Source organism: Gopherus evgoodei, chromosome 8 (genome assembly GCF_007399415.2).
Source record: "Gopherus evgoodei ecotype Sinaloan lineage chromosome 8, rGopEvg1_v1.p, whole genome shotgun sequence".
NCBI classification, from domain to species: Eukaryota; Metazoa; Chordata; order Testudines; family Testudinidae; genus Gopherus; species Gopherus evgoodei.
In genome coordinates this window covers 67,886,427-67,908,867 of record NC_044329.1, presented here as the reverse complement: position 1 = coordinate 67,908,867, position 22,441 = coordinate 67,886,427, and the positions used below count along the sequence as shown (strand labels likewise).

At 38.7% G+C, this 22,441-nt stretch overlaps 1 protein-coding gene across 3 annotated transcripts in view; it reads left to right on the top strand.

The window, feature by feature from the left end:
• The window catches only part of DENND1B (DENN domain containing 1B), a 275,660-nt gene that overhangs the window by 196,240 nt on the left and 56,979 nt on the right, over positions 1 to 22,441 (top strand). For all 3 annotated transcript variants that reach the window (XM_030572009.1, XM_030572008.1, XM_030572010.1), the window contains 2 exons: positions 1,726 to 1,827; positions 12,485 to 12,610. In XM_030572009.1, the coding sequence (XP_030427869.1) occupies positions 1,726 to 1,827; positions 12,485 to 12,610 (228 nt within the window). The remainder of the gene's footprint in view (positions 1 to 1,725; positions 1,828 to 12,484; positions 12,611 to 22,441) is intronic.

The window sequence follows — 22,441 nt, the reverse complement described above, 5'->3', positions numbered from 1 at the left end:
CTCCTGTGTGCTGATGCGCCCTGCCCCCTGCCTAGATGCTGGTACCCTGTCTCCCAATCCATCCCAGTGGCTCACACATGTGCTCCTAGACCTAGTGCCTTCTCTAGGACCCTTGGTGGCCCAAAGACTGACCAGGCTTGGCCAGGGAGTTACATGAGCAGCCAACTCCCCCAGCCAGCTCAGGGCATAGGCTGTGTCCTCCCTGTGTGGGCGCTGCACACCAACCCACAGCCTCTACAGCTACTCAAGTGAAAGGATAATTGTTCCTACATGCTCCCCAACAGGTGGTGGGCCTGATCCCAGGCCCCAGGGCAGGCAGTCCAGTCCTTCCTCCAGGTCCCACTCTTATTTCCCCCTTCCCTTCTGTGTGTGCTAGGGGTTAGAAACACACCTGGGTTCTGCTCTTGTCTCTATGAGGTATTGTGGGGCAGAAGACATGGGGGGACAGAAACATATATCAGCCCCTACAATATTTCCATTGCGGTGGCATTAGTCTCCAGTGACCTCCCTGTTCCATTGCTCCTGGTGACAGAAACAACTTCAAGTTCACCAGATCTGCTTCCTGTCATTTATAGATTTCAAATAATGATGATACCTAAAGTTTCTGATTTTAGTTTAAAAGAATGCTGTCAGTTTAATTTGATATTTAGTTAGTTCTGAACCTGTTTGACTAGTCCTTTTACAGTAAGGGTTTTGAGATCATTTGCTCTCCTCTTCCTTATATTTTATGCCATGCCCTTCCCATCTATAGTTCAACTGCTATTCAGCACCTTCCTTTGTTTCAGTAGTAAATGAATTCTAGCTGCAGCTGTCTCACAAATCGTCATGCTCTTTGGCTGGCTGGCAGACAATGCTATTCTGACATGGTGATGTAAAAGACGTCAAACTGCTGTAGCATTATGGTTACCCAAATCATTTGTTAGGCTCCCGTGATAGAGGTTATTAGGCAAATCTTCACATATTTTCCTTACCATAAGCTTGAATTTTTTCTTTAAAAATAAAAGGTAAACTGGGTTCTTATAGTACGTCACAGATTACAGTATATTCATTTTACCTTTTATAATTTCCCTGAAATTAAATGGTGATTGTGTACTTTTTTTAAACCCAATTTTGCCACTTTCCTAATCTCCATACTTCTTGGGACTACATAATTCATTTGTGATTTTGAAAACTTTGAAACACATAAAGATAAATACTAGGCTTAAATATCATAAACCAATTGTTAAAGTATAATGCTGTGTCCTGTAATTGCCCACTCATAGTCTCATCCAACATTATTTGAGCATTGGGGTCAAAATAAAGAAATTAAAACTCTTTGAACTGGTTAATAGTTATCCAAACAGTTTCAGCATGAAGGGTCCAACTGCACCTTCAGTTATATCTGTGCAACCCCATTGCCTACAGCAGGATTGCATGGATCTAAGTTTAGGACAGAAATTGTCCAGAAAAATATCTGAATAAAATTACAGATTTTAATTTTGAGGTTCCGTACAGTACATTCTGCTATTGCAAAGTGTATGCAGTTTTTGCACTGTTGCTGTTCACTGAAGAGGAAAGTACTTTTTAAAACTTCATCTAATGATATCCTTGATCCAAAACATGAAAATGTTGCCTTTTCGTTTGTTTGTAAATTGATATAATCCTCAATTAAGCATAGAAAATTATGTAATTTATGTGGACAATGTATTAAAATACTAATACTCACTTGCATTTTTTCCTGAACAGAGAGTAAAAAATAGATCACTGGAGGATGTGGTTATGCTAAATGTTGACACAAACACTCTAGAAAACCCATTTAATGACCTGAACAACCTACCTAGTGAAGTGGTAAGTCTGATGAGTATTTCATGTTGTTGTTGTTTTTCTTTTCTAGTAGCTTGGATTACTAATAGTGATTTTTGCCTGCTTTTGCTAACTGAAATAAAAGGCATAAGGAAAAAAAAGGACTAGCTATGGCCCCATATTTAAGATTTTTACTTTTTTTTGACAGCTGAGGAGATGTTGAATGGAACATCATATTCCTTATTGTAAAAGCAGGATCATAATTATAAAGCTAGCTGCATTCATTAGGCATTGCTGCTTTAAACGCAAGAGTCTCTTCATCTCATCTTAATCATTATATTACAAAGTAGGCATTTCTGTCTGCCTAGTGGCATGTCTTGCAAAAGAACGAGAGAGTTTTTGAAGGCAAAAAGAAGAAGGGGGCCAATTATCGGCTTCTGCTTCCCTGCCACCTGCCAGCGCTTTTCCTTTTAATTAATGATCTGATGGCACTGGTCAATATAATAAGAAATGCTTGTACAGTTGGGGTCAGAAAATTCAGGCTTTGATCATCTTCAACTTTCTGAAACATTTATTTGTTTTCTCTGAATTATTTCAGTTTTATTTTAATCTCTTCTATCCTGCTGAGGGTCGCATAAATGAAAACCTACATTCTTTGTCATTTGCTTTGGCAGAGCAAAGACTGCTTACTTAGAATTCTATTTGTAAATTAAACTGCTAACCCAGTTTGTCATAAAAGACATCTGATCCTTTTGAAATGACGAAAACTGTCTTTTGTCTGTAAAGGATGATAAATTAAGTGCCAGTTCTTTCTGGACTTTGATCTTGCACAGATTTTTTTCCCCTGCTGCTTATAATGGAACATATTCTGTATTTCGTGTTAAATACTCTCAAAAATGCATTACACTTACCTTGCTTTTCCTTAATATAGTGCTGAAAGGATACCCTTTTGATACCAATGTGTGTATTTCGAGTTTTAGGTAGTCAATATGTAATAGTAGTATGCTATTTTAAATGTGTGTCAAGAAAAAGTATTTTATAGAAAGGAGTGAAATCAAATAGTAGCCTGTTTCCAAAATTGCAGTCTTTTTTTAAACTCTGTATTTTAACCAAGCTAAGGCACTACAGTGACTGACAAGTCCTATCTTTATTCCATTGGTAATCTGAGTACATATATAACAGAAAGCAAAATCCTGATGCTTACATTAATGGTCAGAGACAGTTTATTTTAATAATATTACATTCTGAACTTTTTTGAGATAATGAAGGCATAGTTTGACCAGATAAAGTGTCAAATACTGCACTCTCCAAGCTCTAATAAAAGAATTTCATATTGTTTATATTTAATCTGATTGTGGTATATTTTTCAGTGATTTTAAATGTATTGTATTTTGCATAAGAATAACAAGTTAATTCAAAAACTACAGGTCATTCATTGTTGTGTCAATAATTCTGGCTGACTTTGCATCAAGTGAAAAATGTTATTTCGTTGAGGTTTAGAATGTATGCCATAAAGTATATATCCTTTGTCACATGATAGTTAGATGTGAAATTCAGAATTAAGCATTAATTCTGTTATATACCAATATTGTAAGTGACAGTGATTTCAAATTGCAAAAAGAGTGCACACATTGGAAGGAAATCTGCTTGTTTTTAAATATGCTTATCAAAATACTCTGATTAGGCAGGCTGGATTAAAAAAAAATTAGTGAACACAAACTCCCATACTTTTAGAGGTATATTGTCCCCCAGGATGTATGTGTGTAAGTCCTATTAATGTTAATAAAGGTTACCCAGGCACATAGAGTGCACAATGAACTTTTTATAAACTACAGCATTCCATATACAGTATGGAACAAAACAGGGAAACTGTGTTTTTATAGATGTCTCACTTGCCAGATTTTATTGGAACATATTTTTTTTGGATGAAACAAGTTTTAGTAGGTTACTTTATATTTCGTTTGAGTCTCCCCATCTCTTTCTGACTTGAGCACTGAAACCGTTTTCCTTGTGGAACTAGTTTGTTAATTAAAAACACATACAAATGTGGGTGAAAAATCCTAAACAAAGGGTACAGACAGTATACAGATTTTGGCATATAACATGACTGGTGAGAGCAAACTGTCTTTCATTCATAAGAGAAATTACAATTACAACTGCAAATATATGGATATAAATATTTCAAATATATTATAAACAATATAGAACAAAAATGATAGATCAAATTGAAAAGATCACAGCATATATTTGCAGATGTAAAACATATAAATACATTTAAATAAAGCCCACAAATGTATAGACAAGGGTAATAAACCTTTTGATGAAAAAATATATAATCAGGAATAGCTATTAAGAATGTTAAACCAGAACAAACTGCTGAAAGGATAAAAGCAGCTTTAAGTTTACTATCCCCCTCCAAAAACTGATTTCAGACAAATTAACAAGCCACCATAATAAATTTAACATTTTCAAAGGATAGTCTAAAACTGTCTCTTGTGTCTAAAAGGAAATTGGATAACAGCTTTCTTAATCAATAAGCCTGAAGATAATATGTTTTCAGTGGTGAGGCATATAACAGTTTAGCAAAGTCTAATAATATGACTATTAAAATGTTAATATTTCTTCTATTGTGAATGAATTTCTTTAAAAATATAATATGAAATCGAAAAAATTACTATTTGATATTATGTCTAATACATTATAATTAACTGAGATTTAAAGGACCTTTTAAAATCATTCACTTAAGCATTTAAATTATACTTACATGCTAGATAACTTTCTGTGCATGTGAACTCTATTATTTTGTCAGATTGACCAGTGGTCTTGACTGTTCAAAGGTCAGTGGTCACAGTTGTCCTGAATTACCAGTCCTTTTTTCATGTGGACCCTCTGCTGCGTTGCATGCTGTAATCTTCTTAATGGCTTCATTCCAATATTCACACATAATATTCTAGATTTATTGACTGTTAGAAATACTACCATGCCAGTAGCAGTTCCGCTATTCCTAAGGTATTTAAAATTGGAAAAATAAATCAATGCAAGACTTTCAGGAATCCTTTGTTTTCCTTAAGGGGGGAAAAAGCCTTCTTCCTGTCTTCTGACAAGAACACTTGTTTTTAAATTTCATCATTTCACTATAGATTTGTCTCATTTCTTTAAAGAAAAACAAAATAAGCAGCTATTTCAGTAAGAGTAAATTTTCTAATACAATAGTCCTTCGAACACTATTTTTTCTTCTTGTAAGGCCTTATATTATAAGTTTTCAGTGATGGTTGAGACTACAAGCATCTCAAAATTATAAATGCTGTGCCCAATCCAGCAGTGACTTACACACGTGTTTAACTTTGTCAGTGGGACTACTCATGTACTCAAGCTAAGCATGTTCATAAAGACTTGCAAGATTGATGTCATGTGTTTAATACCATGAGCAGTTCCATTGACCTCAGGATTGGGCCCTCGGCTTCTCTTGCTCTGTGTCAGTGCTTTGAGAAATATTTATGTGATTTGTGGAAAATTATGATTTCTTCAATATTTTCTGCATTTTATTAAGTAATGGTGCCAAGTACTAAAAAACTATAGAGCAACTGAGAGAGAGATGATCTGAATAGCATTTACACACTGGAATGCAGAACAGTACCTATATGTGTCCTTTTCATCAAAAAATACATTTTAGATACATAAAGGAAATCAGTTTCAACACTGTAAATCCACTCCATATTTGATAAGTAGACTCTAATTTATTCAGAAAACTGAATATTTGCTTCGAATAGTAGTTCCTATGAGTGTTATTCCTCAAAGTACAAGTTAGTGCTGTTGTAAAATAAATTGTGATTAGTTCCTAACTGTGAAACTGATTGCATTAGTCATAATATTTAAATTTTGTTACTTATGAAGTGTCAGTAGGAAAATGTAATATAAAAATAATTATTAATCCATTAGAAATCCAGAATGGCTAGCAAAGTAGGCAATATCGTGAGAGTCAACTGCTTATGTGCAGAGATTTTTACAATCATTTGGCATCACAGTGAACCTTGGTATAAGTTTAGAATTTAGAATATTAGGTAAAAATGACAGCATTCTTTGAACCCTATTTGATTTTGGAAATACTACATTTAAGCAGATACCTGTCATTACTTAAAAATAACTAGACATTTAATGTTAAATGCTGAAGGGCTGAGATGTCCAAAGTCTGCAAATAGAGAAACTCTTTCATTAAAATAATGATCTACATATTCTGAGGTTACCTTTTGTTTAAGTAAATTTGTTTTAAACTGCCCTCCATTTCTGTTCTTTAGCCAATCTACTTTCTCACTGTTTGTGACTTGTCTTATTTTTCCAGTGGCCTGATTTAATAGGAATGCTGATTGAAACATAAGCAACTGCCACTCATATTGAAATAGTATCTTGAATATCCATCTAGGAGATTTGAGTACCTTGTGCTTAGGTGTGTAGACAAACAAACATGTGATTAGTGTCAAGAGGTCTGTGACAAGTTTATTTTAGAGAACTTAACAACCAGACTTTAAAGGAATACTGGATCTAGTCCGACAGTCTGTGAAGCTCTAATCCTGCAGGCCAGATTCATGCAAGTGGATTCTGAAATCAATGGGACTACTCACCCAATTTTGATTCTGTAAACATTTGAGCACTTGCTTTACTTAGCTACCATGAGTAGGGACTATGCACATGTATAAGTGTTTGCAGGATCAATGTGAGTAAGTGAATAGTCCCACTGATTTCAGAAAGACCACTTGGATGAATTTGGCCTGCAGGTTGGAATTTTACAGATTATGGGATTGGATCCAGTATTCCTTTAAAGTTTAGTTGTATATTCTCTAAAGTAAACTTGTGAAAACTTGCGTAAATTTGGGCTGCAGGACTGGGTCCACAGTGAGGTTAAAAAGAAGCATTTTAAACTCTGTTGTTACGAATTTAAATGATGACAACTGAAATAATTTTATGAATTTATTTTGCATCACTCATTCTATTTTTATATTTTTCTACTTTCAGTTTCACTTTTATTTCTAGTCAGTTTCTTATCATCTTTACTTTTTTGCCTTTGTGCACTACATAGCACAGAGGATGTGAGCTGCAAGAATCCCAGGGGAATGTTTCAATTAAAAATCCCCCCAAATAATGTTTTCTTTGGAATATTAAATATAAATATGTGAATATATTTGATCATAAAATATTTTTATTTATTCTTCTTATGAAGGGTGAATTTTGGCCTTCAATCACCTTTACAGTGTTTCATTGACACGTTATGTCAAGCAATCAAGTTACAAGTCACATGTGTTTAAATTAATTAAAGTTTACCCTAATTCAAATGCATTTTTGAAAGTTTAAAATCTTCAGGGAAATACAATGAATATTTCCAAAGTTGTGACACATTATTTCCTTATCTCTTTAATATGTCTAGATTTTACGTTTCAGATTGTCCTGGCCTGTGGTAAAAAGCACCAGCCAACCAACCAAAAAAGAAAAGAAAAAAACAACCCCCTCCACCCCCCACACACAAACCCCAACAGTCTCTTGATGATATCTTATTAGTTCCAACTTTTCCACATCTCTGCTTTACCCTTGCTTGCTAGTGTTTAACAGTCAGTGAAGTGACCTTCCCAAGAGGATCCAAGAATGGTCAGGGCAAGATAAAGATAAACATTTTGCTTTCAGTGCAGTTTAAGAACCCCATCTCTGACTGCCCTAATGGATCACTAGTGTTTCCTGGAAGCAAACTTGACTGTTATGCCTGCCTCCTGTGAATTGCTTGATTCCAGTTTTAGCTTTTGTGGCTTCCTGAGCACCAACTGCCATACAAGCTACATAACAATTCACTTTCAACCTTATAACATGTTTGGTTTTGTTACTGATATTGTATAAACATATATTTGAAATTTGTTAGTCTTTTGTTTTATGCATTTGTGTTAATAAAATTGTCACTATCGTGTCACCCCAGGTGACTTACATTTCCCCTCTTTGGCTTACCACGTCTAGCAAGGTTTCAGAGTAGCAGCTGTGTTAGTCTGTATCCACAAAAAGAATAGGAGTACTCGTGGCACCTTAGAGACTAACAAATTTATTAGAGCATAAACTTTTGTGGGCTACAAGTACTCCTGTTCTTTTCACCTCTAGCAAATTATGTTTCCACCTTTCCCTCTTAGCGTGCTCCAAGATACCACCCCACAGCCAAGTAATTGAAATTAATCCATTCAGGAGCACTTCACAGCACCTATTCCCTCCTCTGTTCACACTGGAATCACTCCACAAGTACTGATTTATCCTAGTTCAGTCTGGCTTATTTTCAAGCGTCTCCTTTGTTTTAACCACCACTTTCTTTAGCTACGCTCTTTTTGGAGAAGCTTGTGCTGATACCACTCCAGTGACACAGTTCTTGTAGGGACACTGCTAAAGAAGCTCTTGCCACTGCATATGATCTGTAGGAGAGACCTGGACCATTGGCAAACCATAATTGCCAAGAGTGGAAAGTCCATTGTGATCTGGTCAAGCTACCCCTTCCCTGTTCTTGGGGAAGGTGGGAACTTGAGGGAGCTTCCCTTGAACTACAAAATAATCTTTTGGAGGATAGATTTGCCTTCATTAGCAGTCTGTTTGGGAGCTGTTAACACAACTTTTACTGCTATAGTGCAGTCTATTGGAGTATGTAGAATTCTTACCATATTTTGTAGGGGAGTACCTTTGCCTTTATGCTGACACACCCTGTGGTTGCTGCAGTGGTGGTGGTTCTCTGCTTTCTGCTGCTCTTATTTATACCAGATAGACCCACAAGATGGTGAAGTTCTCCCCTGGGTATAGCTTACTAGCTTACTTTTTATCACACAAGGCTTTGACTGTATTGATTGCTTATCTTTAACTTCTCTTATTGATTGAACATATAGGCTGGTCCCTCCCTCACCAAGCTTTATTTTATCCTTACATCCACTCTCCTCCCTCATCTCTACCATTACACACCCTCTCTTCCCACAAGCTGCCTTATCTCCCATCCAGCTCCTTTTCCTGTGCTCACTGCAACATTGTCTCTGCTCCTCTCAACAGAAAATGTACCTACCCCTGCGCTTCAGTCTGTCACTGATGACTATGTGTTGTGTCCTTGCTTACACAGATAGTTGGGTGGGGGACTCATCAGCATATATTGATAATCCCTAGCTGTCCCATCCATCCATACAAAAAAAATATAGAGCCATCAAGTTCCATGTATATCATGCAAAAGCAACAGCTTTTTTTAATAATCCGTGCCCTCCCTTCTTCTGACACTGATGTTGCTTAATTTAATCATTAGTGATCTTTAAACTTGGAGCTTGATTGTGCAAGTGCTTATGCATGTAACTATACTGTTTGCAAGATGGGGGCCCTAGATAGTAAGCTCTTCAGAGGAGTGGTCTGTTATTTTTAAATGTCTGTAGAGCACAGCTGTGGCACTGTAGAAGTAATAATCATATTTAAGATTAATTTCTTACTTGTATCAGAGGGGTAGCTGTGTTAGTCTGGATCTGTAAAAGCAACGAAGAGTCCTGTGGCATCTTATAGACTAACAGACGTTTTGGAGCATGAGCTTTCGTGAGTGAATACCCACTTCAGCGGATTTCCGCTACATGCATCCAATGAAGTGAGTATTCACTCACGAAAGCTCATGCTCCAAAACGTCTGTTAGTCTATAAGGTGCCATAGGACTCTTTGCTCCATTTCTTACTTGATTAACCTTGTGGTGAAGCTGGTGATGCAGCAACAGAGTATGGTTTATTCCTTTTTTATCAGTGAGGTAGACATCTGTGTCAAGTGCTGTTTGTTTCATTTGACTCAGTTGTTTCTTGTAACAACGCTTCTTTAGGACTCTGGGCAAAAAATAAGTATTGGTCCATCAGAAGCTACGTTAGAACATCATTAAGGGTTGTCCTCTAGTTTGGATAGCTGGATCTTACATTGGGATGAGGAAGGAGTTGCCTAAGTGGCAATCCACAAAGGATTCTGGCTCACCACCCAGAATGCCTCAGAGAGATGAGGGGAGCTGCAACACCATTTCAGATGGGCACAGCATATGGTCCTCCTTTGTTGACCTTTCTTTGCAGACTGATGTATAGGGAGTAGGCTTAAGGTCTTATTTCCTCTGGTTGTCAAGTGCACTACCAGCACTTAAACACTCCTGGTTCTTGTATATGGCAGCTTGAGCCTGAAAGGTGCTCAGCATTCTGGCACTTATCCAGCAAAACACTTTAGCACATGCATATCTTAAAACCAGGCATAGTTCCATTGATTTCAGTTAAGGTAAATGACACGTTTCTCACCAGTATGTAATAGCATGCATTTTTTAGAAAGGTCCTATCTCAATAACAATTTTTACCATAAATCAATTAATTCAGTTGACATAATTGTGTTGGAAACTAAAGTCTCCTAATTCATTATTTGATAGATGAGAAATATTTTCAATTATGTTTTAAAATGTCTGAGCTTTTTGTAATTTGTTTCCATTTTGTGAAAACCTGCCAGATTTTTGTTTGTTTTTCTGTTATAGCTTTTGCTGAAAAAATGAACCCCTAAGATTGGTCTAATTTTTTTAACAAAATACTCTGTTTTAAAGAGTGAAATTTCAATATGATGAAGATCAGCTTTCATATGAAAACGTACAAGAAATGACATTATACAAAAAATTAAATTACAATATGCAAAATTTTGCTGTCCAAAGATGGCTTGGAATCACATGAACATTTTTTCACATTTTTTTATAGCCCTATTTATAATATATAATTTACATGAATGCAAATTATTTTTTTAAGGAGGAAAGGGGGGAAGCTTCTGTCTCTTGCATTTAGGAAATGTTCTACTGGATTAAAAAAAGTGGAAATCTGGTTTTCATTTTTGACAAACCAGGTTTCTTTACAGTGACCCTTGCTCTCTTATTTCAACATTAGTGAAATATAACTGTAATTGCTGACACATCTCTCCTTTTAAAAGAACTTATGAATATTTTTCCCATTGAATTAAATAAGCTTCAATTTTAATAACTTTTGAAATAATCATAAACTACAGAACAAAGAAAGTGAAATGACAAGCATTTATTTTTGCAACCTTGAACTGTGTAACTGTTTCTTGTACTGTGAATTGTACTTTTTTTTTTTTCCTTTTGAAGTGTAAGTAAAAAAACTTAAATGAGCATTGGTGTGTGCTCTCCATGGGTTAACCGAATCAGACTCTAAACTTTTATCTGGATCTATGGAGCTTGGATATATATTGAAAAGATCACAGCTATGGGGAGAAGACCTATACTGTAAAGGCCTTTCTGCATAGATTATGAACATCATAACTCAATAATTTTTTTTCAAAACTATAGTTATAATTGGACCCATTGGGGGTCTCTCTCTTTGATCAGATCACAGTAACTGTGACTTTACAGTGGAAAATGTCACTACTGTGAAGGTTTATCACCTGTAGAGCTCGTCTTTTCTCTGATGCCATGTTCAGTTCTCATTAGCATTATTCAAAGTTTAGTTGTTAATTAGGGTGACACTTCAATTAAAATCATCATCTACAAGAACAGCCATGACTGCTTGCATAAAGAAACAAAAAGATATTCATTTTTGCATACATTTACAAAAGAGTGAAACCTGTTTTGGTGATACTTTGTGCTTATAAGGGTAGCCTAAATGTTCTGTTTAAAGAGTAACCTGACTTAAAATAAATACTGCTTTGGACAGTATCTGATAACTTATGTATTGTTTTGCAAGGAACTTTGCAATAAAAATTAATGTGGAAATACATCTTCAGAATAATTGCAATTGTTTTTTTTCTCCAACTGTCTGGTATTTGGTATCTTAAAACAGGGGCGGAAGAACTGTTCTTAACTACATTCACACATCTTTCTTGTTTTTAGGAATATCAGAATAATTCAAAAATATATGATCTTGCTCCAAAGCTTACTTAACAAAAGAATGGCCTTTTAATCTAACATTACTCATGTCTTCCAGAGTTGTACCATCAGAACTTGTTTATCACATAAAACAGGGTAGATCTTCAGAAATCAGATGCTGGAATTAATGTTTTTTTCTTAATGCAGGTGCCTTATCACTAATAAAAGGGTGCTATCCCCTCCCTTTTCCATCCCTTTCACCCCCATCCACCCCCTTCAGATGTTTTATTCCTTAGGGCAGTCCTAAAGACACTGCACTATTGAATTTATACAGGCTTTCCCCAACTAGCAAACAATAGTGGCAACTGCTCCGACGATGCATGAAGAATGATGCATGCTAATAAGTTGGCAACAAAAATCTAAAATTGAGTGCTAAGTGAGCTTTAAGTGCCCTTAAAAAATAACTCTCCACTGCATAAATGAAAGATGCCCAACTGGCTTCATCTCAGACAAGCAGACACACGTTATGGTTGCAAAAAATCTGCAGAAAAGTGGCTCACAAGCAGTTTACTGTAAAATAATTAAAGCTTATTTATGTCAAGAGGCCTTGGGAAAAAAAAGAGAGCATAAACCAATTTACATTAGCACTTTACCATCATCCCCCGCTTTCATTTCAATTAACAGACCAGCAGGTGCTCTTTGCAGTTAAAAAGATAAGCTATCAAGGAGGAGGATGAATTTTTGGCTGACCTGTAGACACTGTGGTTTGCCTGCTGATTGGGTTCATACCTTGCTGTACCAATTTCTGAGGTGTTAATTTAACTGTTCCTCTCTGTCATGCAGGTCTCAGCCTTGAAAAATAAACTGAAGAAGCAGTCTACAGCTACGGGCGATGGAGTAGCTAGGGCCTTCCTTAGGACACAGGCAGCATTGTTTGGATCCTACAGAGATGCACTAAGATACAAACCTGTAAGGCTTATTATCATTTTAATTTGTTTTCCTTTATTCATAAGAACAGAAACTCATTATTTTACTGTCTTTGTCTTTTGAACCTTGAGCATCTGAATGATCTGTGTTTTACAGTAGGTACTTGCCCACCAGCAAACTTCTCAGGGTTTCTTCCCCACTCTGAACTCTAGGGTACAGATGTGGGGACCTGCATGAAAGCCCTCTAAGCCTATTTCTACCAGCTTCGGTTAAAACCTGGTACTCTGCCACCACCAAGTGATTTAACAAGAAACAGGGAAAGGACCACTTGGAGTTCCTCTTCCCCCAAAATATCCCCCCAAGCCCTTACACCCCCTTCCCTGGGGAGTCTTGAGAATAATATCCTAACCAATTGGTTACAAAGCGATCAAAGACCCAAACCCCTGGGTCTTTGGACAATGGAAAAATCAGTCCGGTTCTTAAAAGAAGGATTTTATTAAAAAGAAAATGTAAACATCATCTCTGTAAAATCAGAATGGAAACTAACTTTACAGGGTAATAGATTCAAAGAGCCCAGAGGAGCCCCCTCTAGCCTTAGTTTCAAAGTTACAACAAAACAGGGATACCTCCCTCTAGCAAAGGGAACATTCACAAGTTGAGAAAACAAAGATAAACTAATACGCCTTGCCTGGCTGTTACTTACAAGTTTGAAATATGAGAGACTTGTTCAGAAAGATTTGGAGAACATGGATTGTTGTCCGGTCCCTCTTAGTCCAAGAGCGGACACAACCAAAACAAAGAGCACAAACAAAAGCCTTGCTCCCCCTCCGCCCCCCACCAAGATTTGAAAGTATCTTGTCCCCTTATTGGTCCTTTGGATCAGGTGTCAGCCAGGTTACCTGAGCTTCTTAACCCTTCACAGGTAAAAAGGTTTTGATGCCTCTGGCCAGGAGGGATTTTATAGTATTGTATACAGGAAGGTTGTTACCCTTCCCTTTATAGTTTTGACAAAACTACTTTCCCTTTGTCTCATTTATTGAAATTAAAAATAGAGCTCTAATAAACAAACTATTTGTATGGCTCACTTAGGATTAGTGATGGGCTGCAGGAACTGACAAGGTTGAGGAAGGGGCTGGCTAATTTGGAGGTTGGTCATTTTCTCTACTTAAAATCCCCCAAAAGTGGGATGTAGTGGAAGCCAAGAATCTTTTACTACCTCCTAGCAAAGGTTTGGAATCATCTAGTGGAACTGGTTTTGGTTTGGCTGTGTCAGGAAGCAGAGTCTGGAGCAGAGACAGTCTCCAAGCAACCTTATGACCACAGCTGGCCTGTAGTAGGCTGCCTGACTGGCTACAGTGACTGGTTGGTTAGAAGCGACAGCAGACTAGCTCTTAAGCCCTGCTGTAGAAGCCCTTCAGCAGTTGCTCAAAATATTTGCCAGTGGCTGTGTTAGCGCCTCTGCCTGCCAACAACCCCAGCTTTGTCCTTGCCTTGCCTCACTTCAGATAACCTGCTCCTGATTCTTGGCTTCAGTTCCTGATTTCTGACTCTCTTCTTTGGCATCTGGCCTCTGAGTCTGTCTTTGACACCGGGCTCCAATTCCTGACTACCAACTCCTGCTCTAAGCACTCGGCCTGACTCCTACTCTCACCACTGCTCATGGCCTGTGACATTCCTACTTTGATATCAGTAATAGGGCAGGAAGGGATGAAAGCCCAGGCTGTCTTAGCAAAATTTCAGAATATGTGTGTTTCTGAGGATCAGTTGGTGCTTTGTGGCTAGCATGGATTTTTGTCTTTTCTGTTTTGTTAATTCTAGTGGAGTAATGCTGAGACTGTTGCTGACAGATGTGGTTAATGCCTATCAAAAGGTGGCACTTTCACAGCTGCAAAGAGATTTTCAGAGAAGCAGCCTACTTAAAATACTTTCCTCTAACACTGACTTATTTGCAAACTACTGAGTGGTCTCTAATCTCTGTTTGGGGAAGGATAGTGAGATCATGTTGATTTCGTAACTCCAGTATAATCATGATCTGATATTTCTGACACTTTTGTCTAAATTCTGACTGCCTGATGTCCTGGATTCATCTCTAGTTAACAGAATTGTTGATGATCTTATGATAGACACAAGAGATCTGTCCTTTGAAATCTGTCAATCTCTGATTCAGATGATCACTAGATGTAAGTGGGTAGGCTGTGGTTCCTGATAGTAACAGATAGAAATATTGTTGATCTCTGATTACATTCATTCTGGGATCAGAGATATCAGAAAGTAGTGATGGGTGCCTCCTTGTTGCCCAAAACTCTCTTTTACAGGCTGCCTTGTTTACTGTTTCAGAGTAGCAGCTGTGTTAGTCTGTATCTGCAAAAAGAACAGGAGTACTTGTGGCACCTTAGAGACTAACAAATTTATTTGAGCATAAGCTTTTGTGGGCTACAGCCCGCTTCATCAGATGCATAGACTGGAACATACAGCAAGAAGATATTTATACATACAGAGAACATAAAAAGATGGAAGTAGCCATACCAACTGAAGGGGCCAATCAATTGAGATGAGCTATCATCAGCAGAAGAAAAAAAACTTTTGAAGTGATAATCGAGATGACCCATAGAAGGTGTGAGAATACTTAACATGGGGAAATAGATTCAATTAGTGTAATGGCCCAACCATTCCCGGTTTCCATTCAAACCTAAGTTAATTGTATCTAATTTGCATATTAAAGTTCAGCAGTCTCTCTTTGGAGTCTGTTTTTATTGTTGTAAAATTGCCACCTTCAAGTCTGTCACTGAGGGCTTGTCTACATCACAAAGTTGCAGCGCTGGTGAGGGGGTTACAGCGCTGCAACTTAGGAGGTGTACACATCTGCAGGGCATCACCAGCACTGCAACTGCCTGTTTGCAGCGCTGGCCATACTCCCGTTTTGTCTCGGGTGTAGAGGATCCAGTGCTGGTGATCAAGTGTAGACACTTACCAGCGCTTTTCTTGACCTCTGTGGAATAAGCAGGTATCCCAGCATACCTGAGGATACCTCTCTGGTAATCAAGCAAGTCTCCTTCCCCACGGTTTGCTCCGGTGTTCTCCGAATCCCCCCGCAAGCGGGTCTCCTTCCCCACGGTTTGCAGGGGGGTTCGGGGAACGCGAGAGCAAACCGCGGGGAAGCAGGTCTCCTTCCCCGCGGTTTGCTCTCGCGTTCCCCGAACCCCCGTGCAAGCAGATCTCCTTCCCTGCGGTTTGCTCTCGCGTTCCCCGAACCCCCCTGCAAGCAGGTCTCCTTCCCCGCGGTGTGCTCTCGCGGTCCCCGAACCCCCGTGCAAGCAGGTCTCCTTCCCCGCGGTTTGCAGGGGGGGTCGGGGAACGCGAGAGCAAACCGCGGGGAAGGAGACCTGCTTGCACGGGGGTTCGGGGAACGCGAGAGCAAACCGCGGGGAAGGAGATCTGCTTGCAGGGGGGTTCGGGGAACACTGGAGCAACCCGGGGAAGGAGACCTGCTTCCCGTGGTTTGCTCTCGCGTTCCCCGAACCCCCCTTGAAGCCGCCCAACAGTGCTGCAGTGTGGCCACATCTAACACCAGTTGCAGCGCTGGTTGCTGTAAGTGTGGCCACTCTGCAGCGCTGGCCCTATACAGCTGTACTAATACAGCTGTAACAACCAGCGCTGCAAAATTGTAGATGTAGACATACCCTGAGTGATTAGAGAGGTTGAAGTGTTCTCCCACTGGTTTTTGAATGTTATGATTCCTGATGTCAGATTTGTGTCCATTTATTCTTTTGCGTAGAGACTGTCCGGTTTGGCCAATGTAAATGGCAGAGGGGCATTGCTGGCACATGATGGCATATATCACATTGGTAGATGTGCAGGTGAACGAGCCCCGATGACGTGGCTGATGTGATTAGATCCTATGACGGTGTTAGATATGTGGACAGAGATGGCATCGGGCATTGATGCAAGGATAGGTTTCTGGGTTAGTGTTTATGTTGTATGGTGTGCGGTTGCTGGTGAGTATTTGCTTTGGGTTGGGGGTCTGTCTGTAAGCGAGGACTGGTCTGTCTCCCAAGATCTGTGAGAGTGAGGGATCGTCTTTCAGGATAGGTTGTAGATCTTTGATGATGCGCTGGAGAGGTTTTAGTTGAGGGCTGAAGATGATGGCTAGTTGCATTCTGTTATTTTCTTTGTTGCCTGTCCTGTAGTAGGTGACTTATGGGTACTCTTCTGGCTCTGTCAATCTGTTTTTTCAGTTCAGCAGGTGGGTATTGTAGTTTTAAGAATGCTTGATAGAGATTTTGTAGGTGTTAAGTATCCTCACACCTTCTGTGGGTCATCTCGATTATCACTTCAAAAGTTTTTTTTCGCCTGCTGATGATAGCTCATCTCAATTGATTGGCCTTTTACAGTTGGTATGGCTACATCCACCTTTTCATGTTCTCTGTGGAGTGCATTTCAGACATCCAATCTTCTTCTTTCCCTGGAAGTTCTCCCCACTACAGACCTTCACAGTTATTCTTTCTTTTGCTGTCTCCATAATAGATTGTTGTAATTTGTTCCGAATGAGATTTATATTAAATTGATTTGGAAGCTGCAGCCGTTGCAGAATGGGTTTGCCCATCTGCTCATTGCTATAAGAGTGAGGGAGTCTTCAGTGTTTATTTTTTGCAGTTTACATTGACTGTTGGTGTACAAACAAGTTAATTTCAGTTTTAATCTTTCAATCTTAATCTACATCTAATATATATGAACAAGACAGTGTTGTAGAGGTAGAGCAGGCTCTCCTTACATCCTGACCTGATGTTTGATTTGGAAATGACCAAGGAACAGGTCCTTTTTGGTTCAGTAAGTCTGCTGGAGTTCAGCTCTAACTATCTTCAAGGTGCTGCATGAGGTCACCTTCTTCAGCTAAACTTCCCTTTTAACAACTTCTTCTCTTTTTACGCTGGTGGTATTAAAAAGTCACCATTTTTCATCAGTTGCTCCATTCTGATTTGAAAAACCCATGTTTTCCATTGTACTGATAATAATAGGAAATTGTAATACAAGATGGCAGATATTTTCTAATAGTAACCTGTGTAGCTCCTCCTTTCAGGATTATTTGCTTTTGCATTCCCTCTGCCTCCCCTCCTTTTTTTTACTCCAGTGGTCGTATATGAGAGAAATTTATATGTGGATTCACTATGGGAAAGGGTCTAATTAGAACACCATTTTGGAATTTCTCAGCCTGTCTTAGATTGGAAGATACTGGTCAAAACTGGAAAATATAACTTAAGAAAAGAAATACCTAGTATATTTAAAACTTAACGTTATTTCAAGTGATAATATTCAATGTCAATTGCTGTTCATATTGTTTTAACTAATATAGGACCTACCATGCCCAGAAGCTGTTTTTTCTTGGACATAAATCTGACCTCTTCTAAATTACTGTATAAAATAGAAATGCAGTACACATTATTTGTTTATGAAATTCATATATTATTTCTTTAGGCTTCTGATTTACAGGATTCTTAGTGTGCTGTTATGGTTTTATCTCTGGGTTACCAATTTGAACTTTGTCCAGGTTAATAGTGACTGAGAGTTGTCTAATGACTGATCAAAGACCTACATGAAATGAATTGGTTTCAGTTCAATACCTAGTGAATGTGGCTCTATATCACAAAAAATCCTCATCATAGTTAATTGGCACCATTTGGGAGTATTCTCAGAAGAGATGTGTCCTGTACTGAATGGGTATAGAGAATGTACTCTCTCTCATTCCGGAAACCATAGTGATGGGTGCAGTATGAAAACTGTCACAGACTGTGTCTACTTTCATACTGGGCTTCACATAATGTTTCACGTTGCCATTTTAAAGGGATATACTCAAATGAGAAAATTCACTGTATAATTTTAAAACATTTATAATGATATAAATAAGTTGACTGTATTTTCAGAATCAAAACCTGGAGTGCTTTTGTGGCACCATTTTTATGGTCACAAAACAGCCATACAAAAGTACACTTTTTTAATTGTATGTTGGGGTTACTACTGTTTGCTTTTGACTCACAAGCATATTTTTCAGTTTGGTGGATTTTTTTCCAGTACCTTAATGCACTGAATGAGTTTAGCTTGAAACATGTAATATTCACTTTGGGTAAAAGAACAACTTTGTTAGTGTTTGCACTCATTCAACTTTCCCGTTCACTCCAAACACTGTTCTTCACAGTAAACCCTTATTTCATGGGACTGTTTGTTTCTAGTAAACACAGAACAAATTTTCCTCATCATAACAGTATGTCTTGAACATACCTATTGTAGTTATTAAAAAAATATGATTGATGAAATGGAAAAGAGGAATACTGAAAGAAGTTCTGAAACACCAGCACATCATGTGGAAACTTGAGACTCTCCCATTAAAGGCAGGACATCTATAAAGATGACAGTTCATATCATTTGTAAAGAATAATAGTAAGAAACACAGTCTTGCTCATAAAAGTTTAGTTTGGTGTTATTCCCTCCCCCTCCCCCCTGTAAAAGCTGTAATAATCCATTGCTCTCACGTAATACAGTACTACAACAAACTAATATTGGTACTGTTAGACGCTCTCTTGTTACAAAGTGCAGTGGTTTAACGTAAAAGTAGACATGGTTTTTAAACACTCAAAGTTTGGTTAATGCAGAGTTGGAGACTGCAGTTCCCCTTGTTCTCATAACATAACCAACACAGAGCTACTGTATACCAAAACTGTATTAAATATGTTAAATAAACTTTAATAGTAATGATAATGAGCAACTGCTACAAGTGTTGATCTTTTTGATAGGAAAAGAAAACTAAATAAGAAATTTCTAAACTACTTCTGTGCATGGAAATAATTGAAATATGTATTTATTGCTGTTATTGAATATTACTAGATTTGGAAAGCAGCACTATCTCTGCTAACCAAGACTGATTTTGATTTTAATATAATCATGTAGGTTTAGCAGAATGTTTTATGTTCCATCTGAGTCTGTATAAATAGCTTAATGAAAATGTGAATGCAGCTTAGAGAACCTGTTTCCTGCTGTGTGGGGCAACCCATAAAAGGGCAAAAAAATTCTATAGCAACTGTTGTTAAAAGGACAGATATCTTGTATGGGCATAGATTGTTTGGTCTGAGTATTAGCTGTCTACCTTTCAATATGGAATCCCTACTGGGTTTTGATTGAACTTACTTTGAAAGTACATTGTAGATCAATACTAAAAGGGCTAATGGACTGTGTGCTAGTTAAATATCAGTGAAACATTCTTCCAAAACTCAAAGTTTCTGAATATATTCAATAGTATTTGTAAAAATAAATCTGTTAGAAATGTGTAGTTCACATCAGAAAACCGATATAAATATTTGTATTCATATTTAGTAATTCATTCTACTTTTTGTAATAAAGCATTTCAGAATCCTTTTATAATTACAATATTTCAGGGTTATTCTTTATGCAATCTTATGTTAATCAAAATATTTTACCCGATAAAATACAAGACATAAGGGCTTGAATAACACAGTGGTGTGAGTTAAATTGCTAGATGGAGTTTCAGAAGTGGAAGAAATGCCCTGAAAAAAATTGCACTGATTTGAAAAATTCTGCTGGTTCTAAAGGAATTCTTATTCTGTATGTTCGATCTCTTGAGTAGAATCTTTCAAACTGGTGAAACTTTTAAAGCAAGCCTGTTTTAAAGAGGTGAGAATAACAATACCTTAATGTATTCTTAAAGGCTTTTGTTTTTCAGTATGAACTGTTTATGTATCTGAATAAAATTACATTTAACATGCAAGTATCAGAGAGGTAGCCGTGTTAGTCTGGATCTGTAAAAGTAGCAAAGAATTCTGTGGCACCATATAGACTAACAGACATTTTGGAGCATGAGCTTTCGTGGGTGAATACCCACTTCCTCAGATGCATTTAGTGGAAATTTCCAGGGGCAGGTGTATATATATGCTAGCAAGCAAGCTAGAGATAACGAGGTCAGTTCAATCAGGGAGGATGAGGCCCTGTTCTAGCAGTTGAGGTGTGAAAACCAAGAAAGGAGAAACTGGTTCTGTAGTTGGCAAGCCATTCACAGTCTTTGTTCAATCCTGAGCCGATGGTGTCAAATTTGCAGATGAACTGAAGCTCAGCAGTTTCTCTTTGAAGTCTGGTCCTGAAGTTTTTTTGCTGCAGGATGGCCACCTTAAGGTCTGCTATAGTGTGGCCAGGGAGGTTGAAGTGCTCTCCTACAGGTTTTTGTATATTGCCATTCCTAATGTCTGATTTGTGTCCATTTATCCTTTTCCGTAGAGACTGTCCAGTTTGGCCGATGTACATAGCAGAGGGGCATTGCTGGCATATGATGGCATATATTACATTGGTGGATGTGCAGGTGAATGAACCAGTGATGGTGTGGCTGATCTGGTTAGGTCCTGTGATGGTGTCGCTGGTGTAGATATGTGGGCAGAGTTGGCATCGAGGTTTGTTGCATGGATTGTTTCCTGAGCTAGAGTTATTATGGTGCGGTGTGCAGTTACTGGTGAGAATATGTTTCAGGTTGGCAGGTTGTCTGTGGGCAAGGACTGGCCTGCCACCCAAGGCCTGTGAAAGTGTGGGATCATTGTCCAGGATGGGTTGTAGATCCTTGATGATGCGTTGGAGGGGTTTTAGCTGGGGGCTGTATGTGATGGCCAGTGGAGTCCTGTTGGTTTCTTTCTTGGGTTTGTCTTGCAGTAGGAGGCTTCTGGGTACACGTCTGACTCTTTTGATCTGTTTCCTTATTTCCTCTTGCGGGTATTGTAGTTTTGAGAATGCTTGGTGGAGATTTTGTAGGTGTTGGTCTCTGTCTGAGGGGTTAGAGCAGATGCGGTTGTACCTCAGTGCTTGGCTGTAGACAATGGATCGTGTGATGTGTCCGGGATGCAAGCTGGAGGCATGAAGGTAGGCATAGCGGTCGGTAGGTTTTCGATATAGGGTGGTGTTAATGTGACCATCACTTATTTGCACCGTGTTGTCAAGAAAGTGGACCTCCCGTGGAGTTTGGTCCAGGCTGAGGTTGATGGTGGGGTGGAAGCTGTTGAAATCGTGGTGGAATTTTTCCAGAATCTCCTTCCCATGGGTCCAGATGATGAAGATGTCATCAATGTAGCATAGGTAGAGAAGGGGCATGAGTGGACGAGAGCTGAGGAAGCGTTGTTCCAGGTCGGCCATAAAGATATTGGCATATTGTGGGGCCATGCGGGTGTCCATAGCAGTGCCACTGATCTGGAGATATATATTGTCATCAAATTTGAAATAGTTGTGTGTAAGTATAAAGGCACAGAGCTCAGCAGCCAGTTGTGCTGTGGCATCATCAGGGATAGTGTTCCTGACAGCTTGTATTCCATCTGTGTGTGGGATGTTTGTGTAGAGAGCCTCTACATCCATGGTGGCTAGGATGGTGTTTTCTGGGAGGTGACCAACGCATTGTAGTTTCCTCAGGAAATCAGTGGTGTCACGGAGATAGCTGGGAGTGCTGGTGGCATAGGGTCTGAGTAGAGAGTCCATATATCCAGACAGTCCTTCAGTGAGAGTGCCAATGCCCGAGATGATGGGGCGTCCAGGATTTCCGGGTTTGTGGATCTTGGGTAGTAGATAGAATAACCCTGGTCGGGGCTCTAGGGGTATGTTGATTTCTTCTGGTGTTAGTGTAGGGAGTGTCCTGAGTAGATGCTGTAGTTTCTTAGTGTATTCCTCAGTGGGATCTGAGAGAAGAGGCCTGTAGAATATAACATTGGAAGTGCACATCCACCAATGTAATATACACCATCATATGCCAGCAATGCCCCTCTGCTATGTACATCGGCCAAACTGGACAGTCTCTACGGAAAATGATAAATGGACACAAATCAGACATTAGGAATGGCA